The following is a 27,632-nucleotide window of genomic DNA, read 5'->3' as shown; positions in this document are numbered from 1 at the left end:
ATTTACGGTTACTAAGGAACAAATGCATACAAACAATTTGGAATACCTCTAGATTTATCTATTCGACAAGCAGGTGCCCGTGGACTTGACAACAAGCAACATCTCTGAAGACATTTTTTAGATTAAAAATTCAAGATGCCAGGAAGACACGGCGACGGCGATTCCCAAAATGCAAACGAAGCAGGAACTTTTGAAACACTCAGAGATGAAGGAGAATACTTTGTTCATGTTAAACAATATCAAAAAGCCATTGAAAGTTTTACAAAGGTACACACCAATGTTGATCATCTTATCAATTTTATGTAAAAAGTGTATTTATAGTCCATTGAAAGTTCTAACTGTAAATACAATGTATGTATTAAAAATGATTAGCCAGTTTTACAATTGTTCGGTCCAAATTAAATTTGAGCAAACTTATGGATTAGGATTGTGTTCTTAATCTTTAAATCAGATTACAGATTAGTCAAAATTGATTATTCAAATTCAAATATATATTCACAGTACATTGTATATTGATAATTATTCATTATTTCAGATTTTATTCAATTTACAACTATAAAAAACATGGAACAATTAATTAAATTGAGGAGGTTAAGCATGATTGATTTTTAAAATGATTTTCATTTTTTTGGTAGGTCATTTTTCACAAATTTCCGGTCACACAAGTTATTTGATTCAATTAACTTTAATCATGTTTTTCTTGTAATTGATCAAAGAGGGATTAACAATGATAATGACAGTTAATGATTTGACATCTTGGATTTGAATCACTTAATTCTTGTCTATGATGTCAGAATGCCTTAATTATTAATTTTAAAATCAAATTGATAACCTACATTTGTACATGTACATGTATTTGTTAATATTTCTTTAACCCTTGAAATTCAGGTTTTCTACAATTTAGCTCTTTAAATTTCTATGTGTAATACTTTAGTTATTTACATTTTTGGATGATTATATATATATACACAGAAATTTAAATTCTACTGTAATTTTGAATACAGAACTCTGCAGTAAAAAAAACAATGTTGGATTATACATGACTATAGTTTCATATTTCCTTTTGGACAAGTGACCTAAAAAATGTTAACTTTTTAGGCCCCCACCTTATGTACTCAAAGCCTGCATTAGAGTCTGTATTTACAGTTTGATATGATTACAAATTATATGTTATTCTAGAAAAATTAAATATGGAGGCTGGTATTGAATTTTAAAACTTTCACATATTACTGTTGTTTTCAGGCCCTGGAGATGAGCACAGGAGACAAAAACTGTCTTGTAACAAGATCAAAGTGCTGGCTTCAACTAGGGAATGCTGAAAATGCTTTGACTGATTCAGAAGAAGCTTTAAGAGAGGATAAAGATTTTATCAGGGTAGGTAACTTTTAAGTTGTTGTTGGCTCCTGTAAAATTGTGTATTTGACTCAGAAAATAGAGAGAAAATATTTGATATAAAACACTTTAATCTCAGCATAGTCCATTGAATCATGTACATTGCATCATCGCAAAGAGGCTATATCATGACAAAAATCTAGATTGAAACTGAATTGAAATTAAATACCTTGAAACTGGTTAATTGTTTTCCCTTTAATAACAACTTGATAAATATTTTGAAAGGTAAAATACTTTTAATTTTTATTCATTGATTCCAATTTTTGTCACACATTTTTTTCTAATTTATGGTTTTTCAAATTTCAGACACTTATTTTCACTGTAGATGCTACAGAATTTAATATAAGTAAATCAATATTTATCCTAGTTTCATTGTGTGTTATTTTCTATTTTAGGGACTTTACCAAAAGGCAGAGGCATTGTATCAGATTGGTGACTTTGAAACAGCTTTAGTATTTTTCCATAGAGGTCACAAATTAAGACCAGAATTACAAGAATTAAGAATGGGAATACAAAAATCTGAAGAAGCAATAAATAACAGCATTGGCAGTAAGTCTTGTGATCATTTCAAATTTTGTGAAATTTTTGTTTGACATACTGTATATTCAGAAATTATTGTGAGGTTTTTATAAATGCGAATAATCGGACTCGGTTAGTATCGCAATAATAAGAAATCACATTGTGATATCTGATACATAATATCTTTATGTAGCTTTTCATAAAATTGCAATAATAAAACTCGCACTTCTGTTCATTTTTTCAAAAATCGCAATGATAAATGCACCAAAAAATTTCTGAGTTTGCAGTATACACTATGAACTCACATTGTATACACAAAGTATAGTCAATAAGATTTTAACTAAATAATCATACCAAGTGTATAAAAGATACATAAGATTATTTTCTTTTGTGCTTAAAAATAGATTTTGAAAACAATTGGCAGGTTGTACATGGATTTAACACAAACATTTGTAAAATATTATAAATTTGTCTCATTTTTGTAGCACCAGAGTCAGTAAAGTTACAGGCTTCAGGAGATTTGTCATATTTCTTCAAGCATGAAGAGGTAGGTTTTCCTCTCTTTTGTCTTTAGTTAATTTTAACATTATTATATACAATGATTAAAGAAGTTTCATTGGTTTGACTTATCTCCCCATATACATAATTTATTGTTACTTTCCAGTTTCAAATTACAATGCTTCTTTCTTTGTTTGTATGAAATTCATTTGTAAAATGTAAAGATCTATTTATTTGTAGATTTTGTTCAAAGAAATTTTAAAAATATGAACACCTTTAATTAAATAAAAACAGTGTACAAAATGAAAGATTGTTAAAAAACGAAGGTATGATAATCCTTTGCCCCCCGAAATTGCAAATAGAGTAAAATTCCCCATTTAAAAAAAAATCTTATGATATGGATATGGTTAATCTCTGTAATACAAAAAAATATGTATGTCTTAATTGACATGGTTGACCAAATGGCAAATTTACATTGAGGTTTTGGTAAAAATAAAATATGAGCAACATCCCCACACAAGAAAATATTTCACTAACATTAAATTCTTTGTTTAAGACATATACATTAACGGATTCTTTATTTCATGATTTTGACATATTTTGCATACAAGCCTATAATAAATTTGATCTTCGTAGAACACTTAAATTTATCGTGCATCCATACTCATGAAATTCACTAATATTAGAATCCCCAGAAAAATAATGAATATACAGAATGGGTTTCTTTATTTAAAAATCTAGTAAAGCATCTGAAGTGTTTGTCATCTACAAATGAAATAAATTGATAATTTGAATTTTAGGCAGTATTTCTTCAGGTATATGATAAAATATGGTCTGTACCACATCAGTATTTAAACTTAAGTTTTTGATGAAATCAGTTGCCTGTTAAGAACATGCAATGTCTTCATCATCATAAAATTCTTTTTCTTTGTAAAAGTTTCAATTCTATAGCTAACTATGTATGAAAGGCAGCTGTCAATTATATGTGACATATAATATTGATTCAGGTGTTTTATTCCTTCCAATCACCTTCTCCACCCATTCATCAGTTTGTCTGTTTGCCATTCATATATTTTCTTCACACTTTTATCAAAAACCATATTTATTTTTTATTAACAACTCGACAGTGATCCTTTGTACTGTGTGAGCTCTTTTTGGATCCTCCAGACACCAATTTCTTGTTTTTGGATACTTTGAATTACAAACAGGGCTAGTTAGAAGGACAACATATGCATTCTTGTTTTTAATAGCATTTCAATTTTCTTTGTGATTCTTGTGTATCTTATAAGTAAAATGTAGCCCTACAAATTTTCAGTTTGTCTTCACCTGTTTTGATAAGTTTTACTTTTACATGAACAACTGTTATTTTAAAGCTATAATTCTAACTCTTTTTTTGGGAAATGGATATTGGAATATAAAAATTAAATATTCTGTCTTTAGATTTAAAAAGGTTTTCCATGGACGTCCATGAAATTTTTGTTTATGGGGTATTCAGACATTTCCACAGACATATTAATGTGTCCATCTATGTTTATAAACAACCTCCAAAATTAAAAGGAAAACAACAAAAACATAATATACCCATAAAAAAGGATATCCCTGGATAAAGACCAACATCTGGAAATATTGAGTCAGTTTCTACCAAATGAGTATGTCGTATGTTTTGTTATTTTGTCTGAATATTTTTTTATTGTACCAACAAGTAAGTTTTTTTACTATTGGTCTTAATTCTTATAAGACTCATTTGACTGATTTGATCAAAATATTAAGTTTAATACTGATGTGGATCTGGTTATAAGGTTAGCTAGACTCGGATCTAATGCTAGATATATGTGATAATTACTTAATAAGAGTGTATTTGTTGTTTAAATATTAACCAAATGTAAACATTCAGTAAATTGATTATACAGCTTAAGTCATTGTTATCTCCCTTGAATATAAAGCTAAATTCATTGTTATCTCCCTTGTTGTTCAAAAATGTTTGGATAATTTGTTTGTCATTTTATAAGTTTGATAATTTTATAGTAGAGCTTCTTTTTTTCTTTTTATTTGAAAATTTGCCCATTATTAATAATTGATTATTAATAATTGATTACTGATATACTGATATACTGATTTCATTTCTGATTTAAATAAGAAAAATTACTATAACTATCATCCCAAGAATTTATGTCTAAAATGATTAGTGGAATACATGTATGCATTATTTTACATGTGTTTTCTCCTTATTTGTTATGGATATTTATGCTACATTGTAAATGCTAGAGTTTAAATTCAGGCAATAAAGTTAATGGTATTTGAACACAGGAAGTCAACCCAGTATATCATTTTGTTATGTTATGAACTGTTTCATTTCAGTAAGATAGAGCAAGAAACTGAAAATACTTAAAGGTTAATTACCCTTCACAAGTTGGTTTTTTTCAGTTAACTTTGAGTTACAATATTTGTGACCTCCCTGAAGTTTTGCACATTTTTGGAATTATCTCCCTTTAATCCTGTTGATCGTTATTAATTTAGTGAATGATTTAACAGATTGTTATTTTTTGGCATTTGTTTAATTTTGTTTGAAAATGTTGTTGTTTTGAATTGTCTAACATACTTTCATACTAATATTTGTTTACATGAGTAAATATCAAGTTTGATTTATTGTTGTCATAAAAAATATAATCATTGAATCCTTCACAAATCTACTGTAAATTCAGAAATTATTGCAATGCTTTTTGTCTCGCCTTGACGGAGTCAAAAAGCGACACATAGGTATGCTGTTTCCGGCGGCGGCGACGGTGGTGGCGGCGTCAACAATGTATTAGTTTGTGATTAGGTCTAGTTCATGGTGAACCACTAGTGGTAGGTCAATGATATTTGGTATGCAGTTGTATTAGCATTGGCACATCTCATTACCATGTAGATTATTTGGCCCCGCCCCCTCAGTCAAGGTCTATTGACTTTGAAACTTTTCATAGTTTACATGTATTAGTTTGTGATTAGGTCAATTTATGGGGAACCACTAGTAGTAGGTCAATGATATTTGGTATGCAGTTGTATAAGCATTGGCATATCTCATTACCATGGAGATTATTTGGCCCTGTCCCCTCAGTCAAGGTCTATTGACTTTGAAACTTTTCATAGTTTACATGTATTAGTTTGTGATTAGGTCAATTTATGGGGAACCACTAGTGGTAGGTCAATGATATTTGGTATGCAGTTGTATAAGCATTGGCATATCTCATTACCGTGGAGATTATTTGGCCCCGCCCCCTCAGTCAAGGTTTTTTGACTTTGAAAGTTTTCATAGTTTACATGTTTTAGTTTGTGATTAGGTCAATTTATGGGGAACCATTAGTAGTAGGTTAATGTTAATTGGTGTTCAGTTGTATAAGCATTGGCATATCTCATTACCATGGAGATTATTTGGCCACCCCTGATCATGGTTCATTGACTTTGAAACTTTTACATAGTTTACAAGTTAATGTTTGTGTTTAGGTTTGTTTAAAGGGAAAGACTTATAATAAGTCAATGGTATTTGGTATGCAGTTGTATTAGCATTGGCACATCTCATTCCATAGAGATTGTTTAGCCATGTACCTTCAGTCATGGTTCATCGACTTTAAATATTTACATAACTTACATGTTAAAGTGTTACTATTTTATAATTTCAACATTTGCATTATCAAAATTACAAAAAGGCAAGACATATCTCTGTGATAACAGTTTATAATAGTGTGAAATTTGTGACACTAACAGGTTCACAATGATAAAACTTACATTGATAATTTCAGAAGTGATTTTCCTTCACAAAATTACTTTTTTATAAAATTATATGGTGGAAGGTTTGGGAAAAGTGCCTTCTAATTTTGGAAAACCTATGGTATATTCCATGGGAATACATGACAGGGTTATTCATTAGGGTAATATTACCTTGAACTGATTCACTCAACTGCCATCTTTGCTAGCCAAGGGTTACGATCCACTTCCCTCCTCTCCACCCTTGGCAGATTAAGCCTTGTTGCGCCATCTGTCGGAAGATTAAAGTCACGCCCATTCCGAATACATTATTCTTGACCAATGGTAGCACTTGAACTCTTCAATTTGGAGGTAAAAACACAATAGCGTCTAGATTCTACACGCTTGGTAAAGCAGGAAACGAAAATAAACTTTGACATTCATGCATTTGTGCAAGAAACATACACAGGAACTTCTATTAGTTGATTAAAAACATTCAAATTGTCACTAAATATAGTCGTATGTTTAGGGATGTAAAGACTTGTTGCACAATAAGCACGTGGCAATTGTTTACATACACTTTCTACCTTTACACTTGATCATGTTATAGTCGCTTTTTGATTGGATGCAGCAAGTTTCGACTGCAACCAATGAAAATCATTACCTTGTGTCTCCGAAATTCTATCTCAATCTGCCAAGGGTGGAGAGGAAGGAAGTGGATCGTAACCCTTGGCTGGCGAAGATGCTCAACTGCTAGTGGTATGAATATTTGATTAATCACAAGTCCATTTACCATAAGTATGTATAATGTACATTTACATAGCTTGTATGATTAGATATGTTATTTAATCATCATTTTCCATGTTTAAATTGCTACCAGGAAGAGAAGAAGAAGGTAACATGATGTAACATTTGTCTGCACTATGTGTAATTCATGTTCTAACATTTCAATCTAACCTTATATCTATAAATACATTTATAAAAAAAATATGGTGTAAAGTATGCTAAGGCAAAAGAAAATAATATCTAATCCCTGTTCCTAAGCCATCATGAGATTTTTAGCTCCAACCACACAATTTTTATAAAAAAGACATGTGCTAACCTTTAAATTTATGTTTATTTATATATATATAATTATTTCTAGTACTCTCTCAAATTTTGGACCAAATTGAATAGCCTGGAAACATGAATTTATTGTTTGCCAAGCCCCAATTTGAATACTCCTGTATTTAATTCTAGGGGGTTAAATATTTGAAAGTTAGAACATGGATTCAGTAAAACTATGAAGTACTGATACAAACAATGGGTTTCACTTAACAATTCTTTTCATTATCATCTTTTCATAAACTGGTACATTGTATATATTTCTGTGGGTCTCTGGCAGTTTTGATTTTTTTAGATTTTGTTTTCAGTATGCACTTTTGTTAAAAAGAATGAAGTTTTATTATTTGTTTTGTTATATAGAAGTTTCAAATGTGTTTCAATTATCTTTCCGTTACTGTGTTGCTTAATCTTGTTTAGATTATGGGATACTTGTATCACAAAACATGTGGCCTATATTTGTTGCTTTTTTCCATTCAAACTTTACACTTAGACAGCCAAATTTTTCAGTAGATTTAGTCATAAGATAAGAAGTAGCCATTTTTTTTACAAATTAAAAACTAGATATTGAACAACACAACCTTTTTACTAACATTTGGTATCTTTCACTGGTGTTTTAAGTTATTATGTTACGATATTTAATAGCTTTTCTGGAACGACCTGGCTCTAATTTTTTTTACTTCCATCAAGAAATATTCCTCAATGCTGTATTTATTTTGAAATTGTTTTTGATTTGGTTGGTTGCTTAACTCCCAAGGGCATAAAAGGGACAAAAACTTTGATTAATATAGGGTCATTTACAGACCTCTCAAAAAGTTTTATAAGGGTTCTTTATGTGCAATGATTGATTGATTGATTAATTGTTGTTACCTTAAAATCCAGTGGCTAATATTTCATGCATGTTCAGGACTAGAAAATACAATAGGAAGGACCTGTTATAGTGAGTGGACTGGAATGAAAGGCAGGAAATTTGGACTGCCACTGGAAAAAGGGTATACGTCATATGGACAGAAATTTAGCTTGTGCAAAGAGTGTGGCATTCTTCCCAATATGGACCAGATGTGGCTACACACATATCCATGGACTGAAAAGTGCAGTTGAACTTACAAAATTCTAGCAGATTAGAAAAGAGCATTTTGTTGCAGAAAAGCTATTCATCATCATCATCATCATCATCATCATCATTGATAAAAATATTAGTATTTTAGAATTTCTGAAATTTTAATCCTTTAGTATAGATCCTGAATTAAACCCTCTCTGATAGTGCATAATGCTTAATGTGTTAATATATAAACAGAAGTTAAAACACCACCTTCCATTAGTAGAGTAGACTGGTTCCCATTCTAATAGTTCACCTTAGAACCTTAAAACAGTAACAGATAATCCATTATGTTTAATAAAGTCAAACTGAATATCTGTCAAAGAAGAAACTTATCTTAAATAGTTTCTTGTCACTGCAATGACAAATGTCACACATAATCAATATAAAAATAAGAATATGATTGCCAATGAGACTACTTTCCTAAAGTCCAAATGACATGGATTACACATCTATAGGTCACTGTACAGCTTTAAACAATCAGCAAAACCCTTAACGTATAGTCAGCTATAAAAGACCCTGACAAAGTGTCTGGTTAATTAAATTCAGTTTTTAAATTCCTTTTTTTGTGCAACATTTTCTGGTCACAACTTTTCCTGTTGATTAGCCTATTGGAGTTGAGAAAAGGGCAGTGAAATGACAACTATATATTATCTTTTTTCATTTTTTTTATATGTTACACACATTTTTACTTCAGCAAAAGGAATTAGCACAACAAGCATTTAGTGCTAAAAGCAAGACATCTTACAGTGATGTGAGAACTTTTATTTTGTTTCATGCACCAAAGTGTGGACACACAAACATATGGTGTCAATGTAACACATACACACACACACACACACATGCATGGTCTTGTCAATGATGCAAATAAAAAACTATGAGCATCTGACAATAGATGCATTTGTTTGAAACACAGATAAATGCACAATTATAAGGCTTAGTGCATTTTAGTTTTGAACATCAATAATTAAATAAGATTGTTGCATCAGCATGTGAAATAGATATAAAATATACAATATAGCACACATTATGCCACATCAGTTTACACATGAAGCATGTTTAGGTGAGTTTTTCCACACAAAAATTGGTATTGAATGGAAACAATATTCATTTTTACAGTTTAGGCTTACATACATACCTATATCAGTAAGACCATTATAAATATGCACTAAGCACACCAGGTAGGGGGTAAGAATTTGAAATTTATTCTGAAGGATTAATTTGTACCTTTTAGAGTATGACTAATTTTATTGGTGATAGTTTGATTCATTTATTTTAATCAATAAAAAAAAAAGAAAATGAAGGCTAGTTTACACTTACTTATTTTTTCATGATTGATACTTTTCATTAATTTGCATCAATACCGGTACTGATTATCTTAGACTTCAAAATATGAATAGAACGCATGATTATTTAGTATGGCTTTTCCTTTAGTATAATAGATAACAAAACCCTGACAAATCAAGAGCCTTAATTATTTTAAATATCAATAAAAAAATGTTTTTTTTGTTAAACTTTCTATTACCGATCCCATCCATTTTAGTTTCCCCCATCATGCAATGCACACTAGAGAGAGTTGTGGAATTGAAAAAAAGGCAGGAATAATTAAATAAACATGTACCACATTTTTACTTTTACCAATATATTGTTGCATATTTAATATAGGAGAATTATTCAGATATTCAAAAACCTAGCTCTGTGTGAAATTTTATTTGAATTTACTTTTTAGTCAAAAGCCAAACAATCTAAAGGGACATACCAAAAACCAGGCGCAAAGAAAGAAACCAAAAAAGAGAGGGAAAGACCAAAAAGTGGAGGAGATTCAAAAACTATCAAACAGTTATTGGGAGAATTGTATGGTGATAAGGAGTACTTAGAAAAACTAATGAAAGATAAATGTAAGACTTCAATTAAAGAACATTTAGGTCAAAATATGAAATTCTTGTTGTAAGAGTTTCGCCTACTTGCCTATTTTGTATACCTCAAAATACATGCCATGTTTCTTTGGGCACTTTTAGTAGTAAATCATGACATAATTAAAGGTGGTTCCCCATACACACAAGGTAAGCAAACAGGAAAATTTAAATAATCCAACCTACATACCCTACTATTAAAAAAGAGGGAACCCTTAACACACAATTTGTTTTTTGATAAATTCAAAGTTTACAATTTACCCCCTCTGACAGTCATTGTTTTTAAAACTTTGCAAAATTTACATGCTTTAGTTTGTGATTAGGTCAGTGTAAAGTTAACCACTTATGATAAGTCTGTGATATTTGGTCTTCTGTTCTATAAGAATTGGCATATTTCATTTCCACAGAGATGATATGACCCCACACCCACAGTTATATAATAGGTCATTGTCATTGAAATTTTTGCAACATTTACATGTTAAAATATTGCCATTTTGATTTCAATACATTATACTATCAAAATAACATACAGGCCAGACATATCCCTGTGTCAACATTTTATTTTAACTTTTTCACATTCAGAAAGGATTTACTGTTATTTATACCTTCCTATCGTTTACATACTAGAGGGTCAGGATGAGGGATTCTTCATTTCTGTATTCTTTAATTTTTTTGACATTTTTCTCTATTCTTTATAAATTTTGCCTGTTATTCTCTATTGTTTATATTTTAGTACCCCATAATTCTCTATTCTTAATTGTTTTGCCTATTTTTCTGTATTCTTTATTTTGTTTGCCCTTTATTCTGCACTTTTGCCCATTATTTTCGAATCTGTAAACCCCACCCAGAGCCTCATACAAATCCTTGGTATCTTACATACAATTAAATTCGATGCTTAACTTTTGACAGCTTTAACTGGAGAGAAATCACCAATGGAAAGAGATATAAAACACAAAGTATATGATGGTCTGGAATACCTTAATTCTAGGGCTGACTTCTGGAGACAGCAGAAACCAATGTATGCACGTAAACGTGACAAAGAGAAGTCAAGACGTAGTGCCAAGCAACAGTCCAGAGATCCAAGATCTTATATTCTTAGAAGTCTGGATGAAATTGAAGAAGGTTTGTACACCTCAGAACAAAACAAAAATACATATTTTCTCTAATATGGTTTTAAATTACACAATTAAATATTATATTGTCAACAATTTCAGTATTAGATATACATACACAAGTTAGGATAAAAATTTCAGAACTTTTGTTTCCAATTCCATTCAAATTGCCTTCATATCTTTCACCTAGCTAGATTCATCATCAACAACATAATGTTTGACCATCATTGATTAGTTTGACTCATCAAGTCTCCTGGTTAGCTTGTTAAAGGAAGAAAAATATTAGACCATCAGAACAACACAAATACGTACAATCTGTAAAATTGATTTTAAGATTTTCGTTACATGAATATAGTAAAATGTCAGCTGCTTGGTACAATCTGAAGCTTTTTGAGCTTGCTCTGTGTGCTTACATGCCTAAAAAGCTTCATGTTATGAGTGACCACAGCTAATATTAAAAAAAGATTGGTATGCAGAAACTCTGTTAATTTGTGTCTACATATTATAGCAAATAATCTATATATGAGCATGAGAATGTTTGGCACAGAGCATTTCTAGATATGTTTATCTTTTAATCCAATTACAAACATTCAAAGTTATTTTAGATGGAGTATAAAGGTTAAATTTATTTTTAGACCAATCAAATCAAAGTTATTTTTAGATGCAGTGTAAAGGTTAAATTTCTTTACTTTTAGACCAATCAGAGGGTAAATATGAACAGAGTTTGAAGAAGGCACAGAAAGTACTGAAACAAGTGGAAGGCATGTCATCGGATGAACTTCAGAACCGCGCAGAAATCATGGCTACCTTATACAGTTCTATAGGTAACGCTTACCTAGAGATGAACAATTTCAACCGATCAATGGAATATCACGAACGAGACCTTGAGCTCTCAAGAGAACAGTTAGTATTGTTTATATAGTTATTTTACTATCAACTCCATTTTAAGTCTATGTTTAATTGTCAAATCCTTCTCAAGGCTGTGTTTTTAGTAAATGAAGTCTCCTCAGAATCTATCTAACTTAAAAACAAATACAGCAGACTACGTGTAGTAACAATATATCTTTTTTCAACTACCCACATTGTTTCCAATTTTAGAATAGCAAAGTTATGTTAACAATTGGATACACGTCTTTATAAAAGTATTATTTGCCATTATTTATGGTCATTTTGTTATATTTCAAATAAAGAACTGCTTAAACAAATCACACTAAGATACAACCATAAGTTTCCTTGAAATAGGATGATACACATTGCATTCACTCTCTAAATTTGAAAATTTAATGCTGAACTTCTTTCTTCACAATGAATTCATTATCAGTTAATGTACCAATCATATTTCATTTATGATATCATCAATTCATTAACAAATCAAAATTCATTTCTGATATCATCAATTCATTAACCAATCAAAATTCATTTCTGATATCATCAATTCATTAACCAATCAAAATTCATTTCTGATATATATATCAGTTCATTGACCAATCAAAATTCATTTCTAATATTATCATCAGTTCATTAACCAGTCAGATTTTATTTCTAATAGCAACTATAAAAGCATGTCAGTTTTTTAGAATTCTTGATAAATTGATATAATTTTTAAAAAATATATGAATTATAGAATGTTTCAAAATATTAAGCCGAAGAGAAATATTAGTTTGTAATATTTGAGCATGTTGTAGCATGTTACAAATTATTTTCTACTCAGTCAGCAAGGGTAAATTTTTTAAACCAATTTATGGAATCATGAATCTGTCTGTAAAAGTGTAATTAGAAGCAACTTTATATACCCCTGCAAAAAAATTTATCTGGTTTACAGATGCCTTCTGTTTTAAAGTTTCCATCTGGCACATATCCATTGTACTTGACCTCATTTGCAATTTAATTGTTCAGCAACTGCCGAAAAAAAATCTATATGTTTTTATCCTATTACTTTCTCACTTATTATGAGTAATAGGATAACTTATAATCTATATTAGGTATATAGAATCATTGCAAATTCTACATGTAGATTATGCAGGGTTTACCTGACCTTGCCTTCATTTCATGGATCAGTGATCAAGGTTCAGTTTTTGAGGTCAAATCTGTATCTCAGATAATATAAACAACAGGTCAACTATATTTTGCATATGTAATGATTGTATTTAAAGGTGTAAATGTCTGTCTGCCAGGGTTCATCTGAACTTGATCTCATTTTCATGGTTGATAAGTCAATGTTTGATTTCGAGGTTAGATCTGTTTCTTAGATACTATGAGCAATAGGACAACTATGTTGGATGTATGGTGTACATGTCTGTCTGCCAGGGATCATCTGACCTTGAACACATTTTCATGTATCATTGACAATGTTAAGTTTACATAGATACTTTAAAATCCTTAATCTTAAAGACTTTCAACATAAAATTCAACCATAATCAATAAAGCAGGCAAGACATTTCAGCATGTGCACTCTAGTTTTAATGTACAGAAAACCTGAACAATTATTATAATCATGTGCAAACTAATCATTCACAATTTTTTGAATTTTTTTTTATTGCTGGGAAACTTTGAATTTATAATTCTAATAATATGTTTTGGAAAATGGCTTAGTATTTTGTGAGATCTTTGATTCTATTAAAGTAGATTTTTAAATATTATTGTATCTAAGGAAATTTTCAAATTTTGACTTTTGAATTTAAAGAAAAAAGGAGAACATAAAAGCATTTAAATGATTGTAAAATAAAAATGGAAAGATATAGACATATTTTAAAGCATTTTGACTTAAAACAACAGGATGAGAAAAAGAAAAAAGGGAAAAAAGAATAAAACCTCAGGGTAATTTTATGTGAAGTTTTGAAGCATGCATGCTATTTAATGTACTGTCAGATCCAAAAAGTCAGATTTGGTCAAAGATCAGAACCTAGCCCTCTTCTAATGGTGATTTAGGCTTTTTGGAAAGAAATACAATTTTATTGACTACATCTTATTAACTGTTTTTTTTTCTTGAATAACAGCCATTTTGTCCTGAGGTGGCATATTTTTTAAATACATGTACCAGTCAATCAAACTTGAATATTTCTCATCAGGTATGCTTGAGAGAAAAAGTTTTAGAATAATAGGTTAATATTCTTCAAAGCTTAAATCTTGCTAAAATAAAATAATTACACTGTTGAAAAAGGCACAAGTAAGGATGTCTGATTTGCATCAGTATTACCTCTGATAACTTTTTCTTAAAATTTACTGGATCTGTGGCTGCTGATTATGAAAACTATTTTATTAACCTGCATGCAGTAAAGATGTAATTATATATGGTGATTTTGAAATATCATTTACCAAATATTGGTTCAAACATTTGATTTTTATATGACCATATATATGATATTATTAATAACAGGTTTTTCTCTTTTTTGTTTAATTGCATGCAAATAAATTGTATAGATAGTTTTCCATTGATGTAAATTGATGTATTGCACTTGGGTGACATGTTGAACAGCAAAGTTGTAAATTTTCTTGTGTGACGAACTAAAATTAAACATGTGGTACAATCAAGTCTGATGAAAGATCGTTACTAGGTCAATAAGTGATAAATTGAATTGTACAATGAAAATAAGACTTTATGAACTTTGTGCACTGAAATATTTTTCTGATTATACCTTCATGAAGCATTGCCATGAATCCAAGTATGTATAAATACCTGAGCAGCTAAATGACCAAGAAATATAAAAAGAATAACCAATTCCAAGATTTCAAGAAAATATGTTATAAATCATGTCAATGAAATAGTTCAGAAAGCAACTAAGTCTAGAAGTCAGAGGCTCTTTTCACAAAAAATCTTGTTACTAAAACTGACCGTAAGTTATCCTGAAATGATAATGACTTGAAAGTATTTTTTTGAAATGAGTCTCAGTATAACAAGTTGAATTTAGTTTATTTATGAAGAAATTTGAAAATTTTGATCTTCATCATGGCAGAAAAGGGAATGAACTCAACATTAAATTCTGTCGATGGAAAACTATCTATTGTCGTGACTACCAGACTGGTTGTTTGAGAATTATAACAGTATTTTATTTTAGCTTTTTTTTGGCCTTTATTGTTAAATCTAAAGAATTTATTTGTTTCGATTTTCATGGAATGTGATTTTGCAATAACATGTATATTATGTATCCCAAAAGTTATTTTTAACTTTCAAAAGATCTTTATTGAAATGAATTTACTTGCATGATGACCACTACTTTTTAGTAAGATCTTTTGTTTTGCTAAAAACAGTAGAAATTGTGTTAATAAAACACTTAAAAGAATTGTGAGTAAATGATTTGTTTGTTTCGTGTTTTTTTATACCATGTATATAAAACTAAAAGCAGATGTAGATTCATTTGAAAGAAGTTCAGCATAATATTTATGATGGGAATTCTTAGTTCACGTTATTTCCATTATTTGCTTCTGGTTAAATCTTATTCAGAAAAAGGAATAAAATAATATTTACCACTAGAAAATAGATTAGCATGATAGTCACTCTCTTAAAATGTTTCATCAAACCACCTCTTATTTCTTCTCTTTATTTGCTTAAGAGACAGTTTTATGAGACTTTGACTAAATTGAATGTAAAAAAGAAAATGTACATTTACAAGGAGTATAACATGTATTTTAAATCTATGGAAAAATTATTGCCTTAAAATGATATTGTACTGTATTTTGATTTAATTTTTTTCAGCGATTTAGAAGATGCTAAGTCAAGAGCTTTAGATAATTTGGGTAGAGTTTATGCCAGAAAAGGATCCTTCCAAAAGGCCATTGATGTGTAAGATCTTTGTTTTATGTCTAACAACATATAAACTACAGTACAACCCAAGTAAATTATGCAATTTCCACTTGTCCAGAGTGGTAGTGAATGAGAGTGGGTAAAACTTCTAGAATATCCCTTATGTCCATCCTCTCAAGTGGAATGTCTATTTCTTTTGCTTCATATAAGGAGTTTACAGGCTCACTTATTGACCTTAAAAAATGAACATTAGTGTTCAACATTGATAAAAAAAAGAATATAAACTAGAATAGCATTTGGTGGGCTGCCCACCATGAACGATAAGAAAAAAGCAAAATCCACTCAAGCTATAGTGTACCATCATCACACATTAAAAGCAAAGTACAAACTCTCAGTGAAAAGAAATATGTGTGTAAGTCTTAGTAAAGTAAGGCTTTATTATGATATCTCTTAAAGTTTGTGAAAATATGGTAGGAAGCAAAATTTTTTGTGAAAAGAAAGACTACACATGCAATTATTGAATAAAATATATATTCAAAGTCAAATTTTTAAAGTTGTGTTGAAGTGTTATTTGATTTTAGTAGCTGAAGTTTTGATTTATCATTTGCCATTGCATCATATCTATTTTTATATTCATCAGGTGGTGTGAGAAGATACCAATGAGTAAGTCGCCATTAGAAAGTGCTTGGTTATTCCATGAAATAGGACGATGTCATCTAGAATTAAACCAATATATAGATGCTAGAGACAATGGAAGGAAAGCTCTAGAGGCAGCCAAGGAGGCAGAAGATGACACGTGGAAATTACATGCCTCAGTTTTGGTAGCACAGTCTGAAGGTATGATTATAAATCATTAGCATTAAATACCTTGATTCCTTTCTTAATTTTTCAAACGTTTCAAGTTTAATGTCCAGTGGCAAATGTTACAGTTATATATTTGTTGTGTACATGATGATGGTGATGGTAGATGATTGATTGATGTTAAACATCTAGTGGCAAAGTAATGCATATTCAGGACGAGAATATATTAATGTGATAATGATAGCGGGTTTTTTTTTCCCGGGGTGTAAATTTTCACTTATTTTCGTGGATAGAACAAAATCGCCAAAATAAATTCCGCCAATTTAAAAGTGTACATGCAATGGTATTGTATAAAAGTTTTGAATCGTTGAGTGTGATTTTTTAATGTGTTGGTTCACAAGGGAACAGTCCAAAGGAAGACATTGCACCCTACCTGGACACATCATTTCGACTCTTGGGTAACTAGTCTTTGTTCTTTGTTCATACTCTAAACACTGCATGGAGAGAAGGAGCAAATATTAATTTTCAAGTCTTTGGATTGACAGGCTGAGGATCAAAACCCATGACCTACAGTTCTCAAAGTGAGCATGCACCACAAGACCAGGCTTTGAATTCAATGTTTAACAAATTTGTATTACTATTGGTTTTTATATTAAAACTTTTCACTGAGCACCAATATCTGAATCATAATTACATACATCAATGAGTTCATAAACATAATATTTATAAACCTATATATCAGTGTCACTGTAAAAGTAAATTTTCTTTGATTTCAGTTAAAAATGGTGAATTACAAGCAGCAGCCTCATCATTTGAAGAATCGTTACAAATAGCTAAAGATTTAGAAGACAACGTAGCAGAACAAGCAATCAAAAAGGCATTAGATGAAGTTAACGGTAAAATAGTACGAGGTGAAGGAGACGATGAGGAAGAGCCCGACCCAAAAACGGAGCAACGACCCGGAACTGCAGGATCAGCAAAAATAGAGAGTCGACCAGGATCAACAGGTTAGTAGTGATACAACACCTATACCTGAGTGTGTACAAAAAACAAAGTTTAGTTTTCTTGCCTGTTTGGTGGACCATGAAATCACATTGACTATTGTGTACTACCTATTGAATAAGTAACAACAATTTTTTCTAGCCAATCAAATCAGGTACATGTAACAAGAGGATGACTTAAAACCTGTTTGATTCTTGTTCTTATTAACAATAGCTAATAAAGAATTCATGGTTCACCGAACAAACAAAGAAACTTTACTTTACCACACTCAAATAAAAAATAAAGTTGTACAAGAATAATTGTCAGTGAAATTACTATTATTTTAGAAAAAATTGTAATGGTTTTTTTTGCTCACACAGAAACTTTTGACAGGATTAAAAGCAGGTTGCACTTTAAGAACTTTAATAAGTTTTAATGATATATGGCGCCATAAATAAGTCAAAAACTAAAATTTTCTTATATGTTATGGCCTGTAAGCTAAACATTTTTTGGCTTTTCTAAGAGAATTCCAACAGTTTAGTTAGATATATTGACTGTTGTCCATGTTTTCATGTATATTAGAAATCAGATGATTGAACATTTTTGCTTGAAACTTATCTATGGCATTGTATAGAACTCTTATATCTATTATTATCGGTTATTCTAACACTGAATACGATACAATTAATTGATTTATATTATGCTATCATAGAAGAAACCAAGGGAGATAATTATGCAGATGATTTTGAGGAAGAGAAAGGTAAAACCTGGTGTAGATCCCTGACTGTAAACATATTGTATCTCTATCTATTCAGCAGATTTAACATTAAATTAAGATTGATGTTGATAAATGGCAGATTCTATTTATAGAATATAAGAAATTACATATTTTCTTTTTAAAATTTCGCATTGAATTCTCATATTTTTTTTATAAAAATTTTGAGTTTATAGGCAACAGGTTTGATATGGGCTATTCCAGAATTAAATGCATGGGGGGCATGGGAGACCCTGACCATCATGAAATAAAAATTTTAATTTCCACTTTTAATTCTTACAAGATTCTAATGAAAATGCAACCACCCATGTTGAATTAATTTGAGTGTCCCCCCTTCCTTCACCCAATAAATTTTGGAACAGCCATAAGTCATAGAGTTACCATTCTATTTACTTTAGTATGGATTTTGTCTTTTTTCCATATGCCGAAAGTTAAAGGGTAAAATCAAAATGTAAGAAGAAATATTGCCAAATTCATATTAAATTGATTTATGACAAATATGAAGTCTAATGTTTAAAAGTGTGCCATTAATCATGGTCAACCTTAATTTTACATATATGATATGTTCTATAAAAAACAATTTCTGCATCTATGTTTGTATCTTTGTATTGTGGAAGTACTTTTATTGTAGAGGTACAATTTTCTCTTTGCCAAGATAACATGTATCAGTTTATTTCTGAAACTGAATGAAAGAAAGGGAGAATTTATATGGTACTAGTAAATAAATTTACTTCCACAAAATGAACCTAAGTTGACCTCTGAACTGTATATCTTAACTTATACTACATTTCAGTAATATATTTTCTTGATAAGACCAGATCTGTCTTATTTGCACAGATAGAACATAAGATCTGATTTTCCAACTTTAGCATGTTCTACCTGATAAAATACCACTATTGCTATAGATGAAACACCAGAACCAAAAATGTTATCTTGATAAGGCCTAAATAAAAAAGATAGTGTTTAGGGTTTCCCTATCTACCTTATTTTTTTGCCTCAAAATGCCTGTAGCTAGCGTTTTTTTATGACTTTTGCAGTGAATTGCATATGGTCCTTATATACTCAAGGTAAAAACTATCTTATCTATCTACATTAATTTTTCTAAAGCAGGAAAACGTAAACACACATTTTGTTTTGTTTGGCAAAAAAATTGATATAAGTGACATTTTACAGAAAATAACAAACATGTAACTACCTATCTGTAATTATCAGTAAAATCAATGTTTTATCTTATTTTTTTCAAACTGTTCAGGAAAAATGAAATGACATCAATTAAATCCTGTTCTCAATTTGACAAAAAGTACAATTTATTTCCAGTTATAAATCTGTTACTAACAACTTGCTATAAGATGTACATCATGTGACCTTAAAAAAAGGAAAGCCACAGGATTTTAGTGTCACCGTCTACTAGATAACCAGGGTTGCGTTCAATATTGTAGAGGCTACATAGGGCTACATAGATGTATGACTATTGAACGTGTAGCTAGCCTAGCTGCTACATAGATATTGATAGCAGCTAGGCTAGCTACTTGTTCAGTAGACAAAAATCTACGTAGCACTATGTAGCCGCTACGATATTGAACGCAACCCTGATCTAAGCTTTTTAACAATGAAACTTCTTATATATATCTTTTACTGATATTATGATTAAATGTTTGAGTTAACCATAACAAATAGACATATTGATATATTCTTTAAAGGTTAGTCCATATATTATTCACTTGATGATAATATGATTTCCAAAATGGGACTTGTTTTTGACCATTTATTTTTAGTTTTAGAAGATATGAAAGCAGAATTTATACAAAAACACTCAAATTATCCAAGCTTGTCAAAATAATTTTCCTTTTATTGGTAAATAAATAGCAAGATAATCTGGATATTTTAGTGTAGAATATTCACTTGGGATGTCATTATGATGTCATAATCATGTCTTATTGTTTAAGTACTTATGTCTTATTGTTTAAGTACTTTACCTAAAATAACCATTTTACACAAACATATGATACATAGATATGAGCTAAAGTCTTACCAAAAAAGATATTTTACATGCATTAGCATCTTTGAAAAACACTTCTTGTAGCAAAATATCTTTTTGGGTTAAGCCATGAATAAATATAAATTACAAGTTCTCAAAGTGAGGCTATTTGACAGTTTTTGAAGTAACTGTTTTGCATTGCACCAAAATGCAAGAAGTTGAAGCCCAAATGGAAATATGTAAAATTAAAAAAATATAAATGCTGATGACTATATAATGTCTTATGAACATCTGAAAGACATTATTTGGTAGATTTATAATACTTTTTGATTTTTGAATGAAGAGGCCTGCCAGCAAGAAATCTTCCCCATTGTGAAATAGGTTCAAATATCTGGTACATGGATTGTGATTAAAGATTACGAACGAAAAAAACATATTCTCTGAGTACAACACCAACACATTCTATTTTTAGAGTACCAAAGGCTGAAAATTGTTTGTGTTGAATTATTACAGTTACATTCAATTAAATCACTGTATTTTTTATGAATTTTGAAATGCTAATGAATCAATTATGTATGTTACAAATTAGAATCATGGATTTTTTTCAGCACTTGAAGATTTAAAAACTCTTGGACCGGGTCACAGGAAACGTAGTCCTGATGCTAGTCTCAAAACCCCAAGAGGGTCTGGAAGGTCAAAATCTCCTGCTAAGCCTCCAGCAACTCCAATAGGTTCTAGGGGTCGGTCTCCTATTAAATCACCAACTAAAAGTCCTGCTCCTGATAGAGCAACACCTGCGTCTCCTTCTAAAGAGGGTAGGGACTCCCCAGCCAAACAACCCTCTGTCTCTTTTCATGAAGAAACAGGGTCACAGAAAGGTCATGAGTCTGCTGGAGGCTCAAAACAGGGTGGATCAGCCACTAGTGTTGCAAAAGGTTACAAATACTAAGTCTGCATAGATGTGATGGTTTTAAAGTAATTGATTGAAATAGGGATCATCTCAAAATGTTCATTATGACTTTTCATTTTTCTTATTTTTTCAATATATATCCATTTTGAGATTACCCCTTATATTAGAATGGTTGGTGTAGACTAATGATTTTTTTCATGATTGACATTTGAATAATCTGCAGATTATTAATTTGTATTTGATTGTGGTTTAATTTTTAGTGGATTGAATGTAACTTAATTAACGTCTAACAGAGATAAGTAATGTTGATCTATTTGACAAATAACAACACAAGGCAGCGTATAAAACAAAATACCTGTAAGTGCCAATATTTCACATGATACATGTTGTCTGAGTTTTGTGATGTCTGAAACATGGTCACTGATAGAAAATCTGTAAATGTTTTGATTCTCTTGCAGTTCGAATAGCTAGTAGGACACCCTCACCTAAAACCAAAACTAAAAATAGATCCAGAACTCCTTCACCGAAGGAGAAATCTAAATCAAGAAGAACCCCTTCACCAAAGGGACATTCCAAATCAAGGAGGACTCCTTCACCTAAGGGACATGCTAAATCAAGAAGGAGTCCCTCACCAAAGGATCAAAAGAAGGACAAAAAAGGTTTAATTGCACTTTTCAGCTATAGCATCCAAAGCATGATTCATCACTTCTTAGACTGCTTTTCACAATGTCCAGCAATTATTATTTTCTTTTTGTAGTAGCTGTTATATTTTTCTATAATTGTCACATTTTCCCCCAATATACTTTGGTTTGATAATGTTAATATACCATTTGAGAAACCATCTAATGTGGGAAATGTTCCATTTACTTTTCATTCATTATCTTAAAATGGCTGATAAAGTATTTCTATATTGACAGGTTGCTGTTTCTTTAATATATATAGTTCACCTCCTTTTATTTAAACTTACAGATATAAGATGTATGAAGGTGGGTTTTGTTGGCTCATCAATTCTGTATTCTTTTTTTTTTTAGGCCATTTTTCTCTAATCTTTTTTTTCTACCATAATTCTCTGTTTGGTATATTTTAGCACCCCATTATTAGCAATTCTTTATATTTTTGCCTTTTTTTCCCCATATTTGTTATTTTTTGTGGCCATTATCAATTTTCTGCACATTATTCTCTTTTCTGTAAACACCATTCATAACCTCATTGATGTCAACTGACTTACACTCTTTTAACTCATCCATATGGATAGACCAAGGTTAATTGTCCAGCAAGAAATCTTTCAAACATGTTGAGGATGGAACCATATTGATGTGATATGAAAATGAAACTCTCTCTGAACCGTTTTTAACACACTATCCTAGAAAGGAATAGTCCAAGGAAGACAAATTATTTGCCTAGGTCATATTATTCTGATTGAAACAGACCAGTCTGTATTCTTACTTCAAAGCTGCATGTTCAGTGGAAAAGTACCAGCAAAACAAAACAAAACAAACACACTACAGTATCGTATCTTCTGTAATACTTTGTAATATATGAATGTTTTGTAATATATGAATATTTTTATAAATACATTGTACTCAACTTGATAGCAAGAACTTTCAAGATGTGGAACTTAGAGCATTCTTGAAATAAGTAAAATGATCCCTTATTATTGAGAATGTTCATGTATACATACTTATCCAGAGGGATTAAATGGGGTGTAGAAATATGGTCATCTGGGCTATTCCTGGCCTTCCTTCAGGTCTACCTGTTTTGCAGATCATATTGATTTTACTTTAAATGTTTTTGTTCTTGGTCTTTATAAGTATTTGAAACTAGTAACAGTTGACACCAACTGTTCTCCTCAACACAATCGTACTGTATAAATATCAGTATACATAGTTTTAATCACTTATTTTCTTGATCATGTTTTTAATTATTGTCTTGCACTTTTCTTTGATATATTTACAATACCCACACATGCAGACAGTACGTAATCTTCAATGTTACCGAGCTGAAGCTGTATACCAGAGAAAGAGAACAACAATACATGCATGCTGCATGTACAATTTGTTTATATATTTTGTGCATTTATTCTTAATTTTTCATTTAGATTTTCTACTTTTATTGATTTTTTTTTTTTTTTTTATTTCATTATATAATATACCTTGTACTTTAGGCTTATTGATTAATATTTTAGATACTAACATTTTAGAACTAATGTTTGATTTACAGCTTACATTAATTTTTTTAACGATTTCATAGATTTTTGTATAACACTAATTTTATTTTTTCGTCTTATTTTCTTTTTGTTTCAGTGAACATGTACTCATAGATTCATTTATTTTCATGAATACCAATTTTTGTGAATTGAGAAAAAAATTGTACATGATTTTATAATTATGTATCTTAAGTAGCCTGCAGAAAATTTGCATTTTGTTAAATATTCAAATTCAGCATTCACCTATATCAAGGAAGTCCACGAAAAGTACCCAATACATATAAACAAATCCATAGTCTGAACAATGTTGCATGTTTACTGCATTTGTTCTTAACAATAATTCAATATTGAAAAAACAGCCACATACTGTACAAATGACCTTAATTTTTGGGGAAAAGATTAGTTCGGTACAATTAAAAACCCTATAATGTCACTGGCTTGACTGCTATATTTAGTGTTTACTTTTAATGCATGATTGTGTCATGTAACTACCTATCATTGTTTGTAAACCAAGGCTTTTTACTGTGTCCAAGATGTGTTCATTCCAATGCCTTGATCAGGTTGATTTGTACCCAGATAAGTGACTTTTAAATTTGAAATAAAAATTTAGAAACATGACATAAATTTCAAAAACATTTATAAGGTGTAGATATTGTTCCATTTTCCTTGTTACAATTCAGGATATTCTGGGTTATTCCTCTTTGGATGTGATTTTCATTCATTTTGATTTACTACAATATTAACACAAAAATGCATATGGATTCTAAATTTTAAATATTTTATTAAATTAAGTCTTGATATTTGGTTAAATGTTAAAGATAAAATCATCATGCAATTAATTTGTTTCACAGAAAGGCTGCAATAAAGTTATTTCATTAAAAACATTGTGAGAACAATAATAGATATGCATGAACATACCGGTAAATGTCCCAAGTGAAGAGCCTGTTATTCAGTGTTTGTTGTTGGTTGAATTCGACCATATTGGTTTTTTCATTTGTTGTTTTAATTATCATAAATCTGGCCATTAGTTTTCTCGTTTGAATTGTTTCACATTTGTTGGAGGCCTTTTTGACTTGCTATACAAAATGAGTTTTGCTGATTGTTGAAGGCCATACTGTACCCTATAGGATGTTCACATTATTGTTATATGCTCTCTGGTGGATAGTTGTCTCATTGGCAATCTTCTTATTTTTAAATAAGTATTCATTTATGTGCATTTATTATAAAATTGTTTAACAGATCACTTTTTGAAACTGATAAATATAGATGTCAACTTTTTAATGAATGATCTTTAAAAACTTTTGAAACATTTATAGAAAGAGAATCCAGATCGACTAAGAAAACTCCTTCATCAGATAGGAAGTCATCAAGAGAATATACAGAGTCCTCAGAAGGTTTTAATTGTTCTTGTTTGATTGTTTGTTTGAAAAACAGTATTTTGACACTGATTATTTATGCTGGTTGTAGCAAGGATTTTGGGTTTTGTTATTTTTTCAATATTTACTATAATTTTTTTTTATATTTTTCTTGAGGGGCTTGGTATGACACATTTATATATGGATAGAATTGCACATCATAAAAAATGATATCACATAGTTCTTAAATAGCAGTAGTTGTAAATATACTACGCTTGTTATCCACAAACACAGCTAAAATATGACCTATTTTATTAAGTCACTGTGGGATTGAAGTTAAATTGGGCGATGATGCACATTATCAGGCACTTTTTAAGCATAAGAAATACATTTAGATGTAACTTCATAATACTGTTAAAAAGTTTCATAACATAGGTATAAATGATGTATAGAATAAATTATTTAAAATTTGTGAATATAAATGAAGTTTATCTTAATTAACTTTTAAAGTAGAAATGCATAATTTGCAGAAATATTTTCGTTTTATATCAAATTTTCTGAAATTAATTTTCTTTCATCTGATATATAATGTCTCAAAACTCTTACTAATTTGTTATTTAGATATGATTGATATTCCTGTTTATTTATTATTTTTTTTTATATCTTTCTAGATGAACAAAAGACTGAAGAAACAAAAGAAAAAGAACAGGAAGTAGCAGAATAAATCATGTGACTGTCATTTGACTACAAACTTTTATCCACTGATACGCATTTACTCTGGTCTTGACTTATTTGTGATATTCTGGATTCCGTCCAAATTTTTGAAAATTGTAATTAAATTTCTGAACAAATGCATATCTTTCAGGGCAAATATGATTCAAGTCAGGTCACTGCTGTGATTTGATTTTACAAATTTACTTATTAACTGTTATTTCATGAATGAAAAGCTAGCTAAAAATAATGTGTTGAACACAAAAGCTATGTTTTTAGCACCAAATTGTAGTAAATTGAACATTCAGTTTTGCAAGAGGCAGGTATATTTTATTTTATGGGATGTTGGCCAAAATTATACTGCCTATTATCTGAATGGAAACTTTCAGAGCATTTCTTGGTTAATATTTTTCTACAGAAGACTTTTATTTGAAACTTCTTTTCATATTTCAGAAGTCCTAAGAGTAATTAAATATCCACTTTTTGCACGTTTTATTAAATGATTTAACCTATTTTATTCATACTTTCGTTAAAAATTATAATTTTAGTAAAATTTTACTTGTGAAAAAACTTTTTCTTTAGATAGCTAATTTTCACTATACCGTAAAAAGTTTAACTCTTTATTAATTTGGATAATCACTATGATGCACAATTCAGTGAAAAAAAAAACATTTTAAAGTTTATAATTGAATTTCAGAAATGTTGTTTTGATTGTTTTATATGCAACTATTTACAAGTACGCAAGATACACTTTTTTGTGTTGCAATTAAATATGTTTTATTTGTTAGGGTGTTTATTTGAGGATAAATTTGTGTGTGTGTGGGTATAAGTGTGTATGTGTGTGAAAACAAATGTATAAAAAAAATTAAGACATAAATGACCAGCATATCACTACCCAAAGGAGTTTAAAATTTATTATTTAGGGTTTAAGATAATTATTGTATGCACTGTGCAACCTCTACGCAAATTAATTAGTTGTGCTTTTGTTATTGAAAAAAATGTTCTGTTTCTGTTTAGAATTCAATTGTTATATGTTGAAATAAAAATTACGATAAAGGAAATTGGGTAAATTTGGTAAATTTTATACTTTCAATGATAAAGTGAACAAAAATAAGAAAGCATTCAGAAACTAAAAGAGGCAATGAAGAGTTCCATGAAAAACAAAACATTTTTGCAATGGCCTTGGTTGCATGACTGAGTCAGACAGCTTTTTAAACAAAAATATTTAAAATTTTTTTATGATAGAATATTTTAATATTAAAGAAATTAAACATCAGTTTGTTTTATTGTCTTGTTTTAAACTCAGCCATTATTTTTCAACTGAAGAGGAATCATTATGTACATCAGTTAGCATGAATGAAAATCTTGAAAGATTCCCCAATTGATTTCAGGGAGTCTTTACAAATGAGTATTGTCCTATATGGAGTATTGCAGAAATGGAGACATTTTTTGTCGAACCTGCGACTTCTGTGACAAAAAGCGAGACATAGGGATAGTGATCTGGTGGCAGTGGCAGCAGCAGCAGTGGCAGCAGTAGCAGTGGCGGCAGCGTTAGCAAACTACTCAAAACCTTACTTTGTATATAGATGCTTTATGTTATGAAGTTTCTGTCTGTCATATGTCCATTGTCCTTGACCTCATTTTCATGGTTCAGTTACTACTTGAAAAAAAAAATTAAGATTTTTTGTAATGTTAATTTCTCTCTTATTATGAGTAATAGGATAAATATATTTGGTATGTGCTTACCTTGCAAGGTCCTCAAGTCTGTCAGACAGTTGACCTCAACCTCATTATATGGTACAATGAATACGGTTAAG

General features: G+C 30.1%; 1 protein-coding gene across 12 annotated transcripts; it reads left to right on the top strand.

The window, feature by feature from the left end:
- Positions 1–49: 49 nt before the first annotated feature.
- On the top strand, positions 50–27,091 carry LOC127718004 (outer dynein arm-docking complex subunit 4-like). Of its 12 annotated transcripts, XM_052223895.1 has the most exons (16): positions 50–267; positions 1,243–1,374; positions 1,788–1,941; positions 2,397–2,458; positions 7,013–7,027; positions 9,030–9,086; positions 10,062–10,230; positions 11,155–11,367; positions 12,053–12,260; positions 14,133–14,174; positions 16,051–16,137; positions 16,739–16,935; positions 17,676–17,906; positions 18,593–18,640; positions 22,002–22,202; positions 25,776–27,091. In XM_052223895.1, exons 1-16 carry the CDS (start codon positions 136–138, stop codon positions 25,826–25,828), a joined length of 2,001 nt encoding a protein of 666 aa, XP_052079855.1. In that variant the 5' UTR covers positions 50–135; the 3' UTR covers positions 25,829–27,091. The 12 variants fall into 12 exon arrangements, with proteins under 12 accessions (XP_052079855.1, XP_052079858.1, XP_052079857.1 ...); XM_052223898.1 differs by lacking the exons at positions 18,593–18,640; positions 22,002–22,202 and adding an exon at positions 25,066–25,143; XM_052223897.1 differs by lacking the exon at positions 18,593–18,640.
- Positions 27,092–27,632: the final 541 nt, after the last annotated feature.

This window comes from Mytilus californianus, unplaced genomic scaffold, assembly GCF_021869535.1.
Source record: "Mytilus californianus isolate M0D057914Y unplaced genomic scaffold, xbMytCali1.0.p SCAF_10, whole genome shotgun sequence".
NCBI classification, from domain to species: Eukaryota; Metazoa; Mollusca; class Bivalvia; order Mytilida; family Mytilidae; genus Mytilus; species Mytilus californianus.
The sequence above is the reverse complement of the archived record's forward strand: the minus strand, read 5'-3'. Positions and strand labels throughout refer to the sequence as shown.

Excerpts from the sequence above, each read along its gene's own strand:
- LOC127718004 (XM_052223888.1), top strand. The coding sequence starts at position 136 with ATGCCAGGAAGACACGGCGACGGCGATTCCCAAAATGCAAACGAAGCA. Across the intron at positions 1,942-2,396 it reads AATAAATAACAGCATTGGCA|CACCAGAGTCAGTAAAGTTA; the intron begins GTAAGTCTTGTG and ends TCATTTTTGTAG. Across the intron at positions 10,231-11,154 it reads AAAACTAATGAAAGATAAAT|CTTTAACTGGAGAGAAATCA; the intron begins GTAAGACTTCAA and ends AACTTTTGACAG.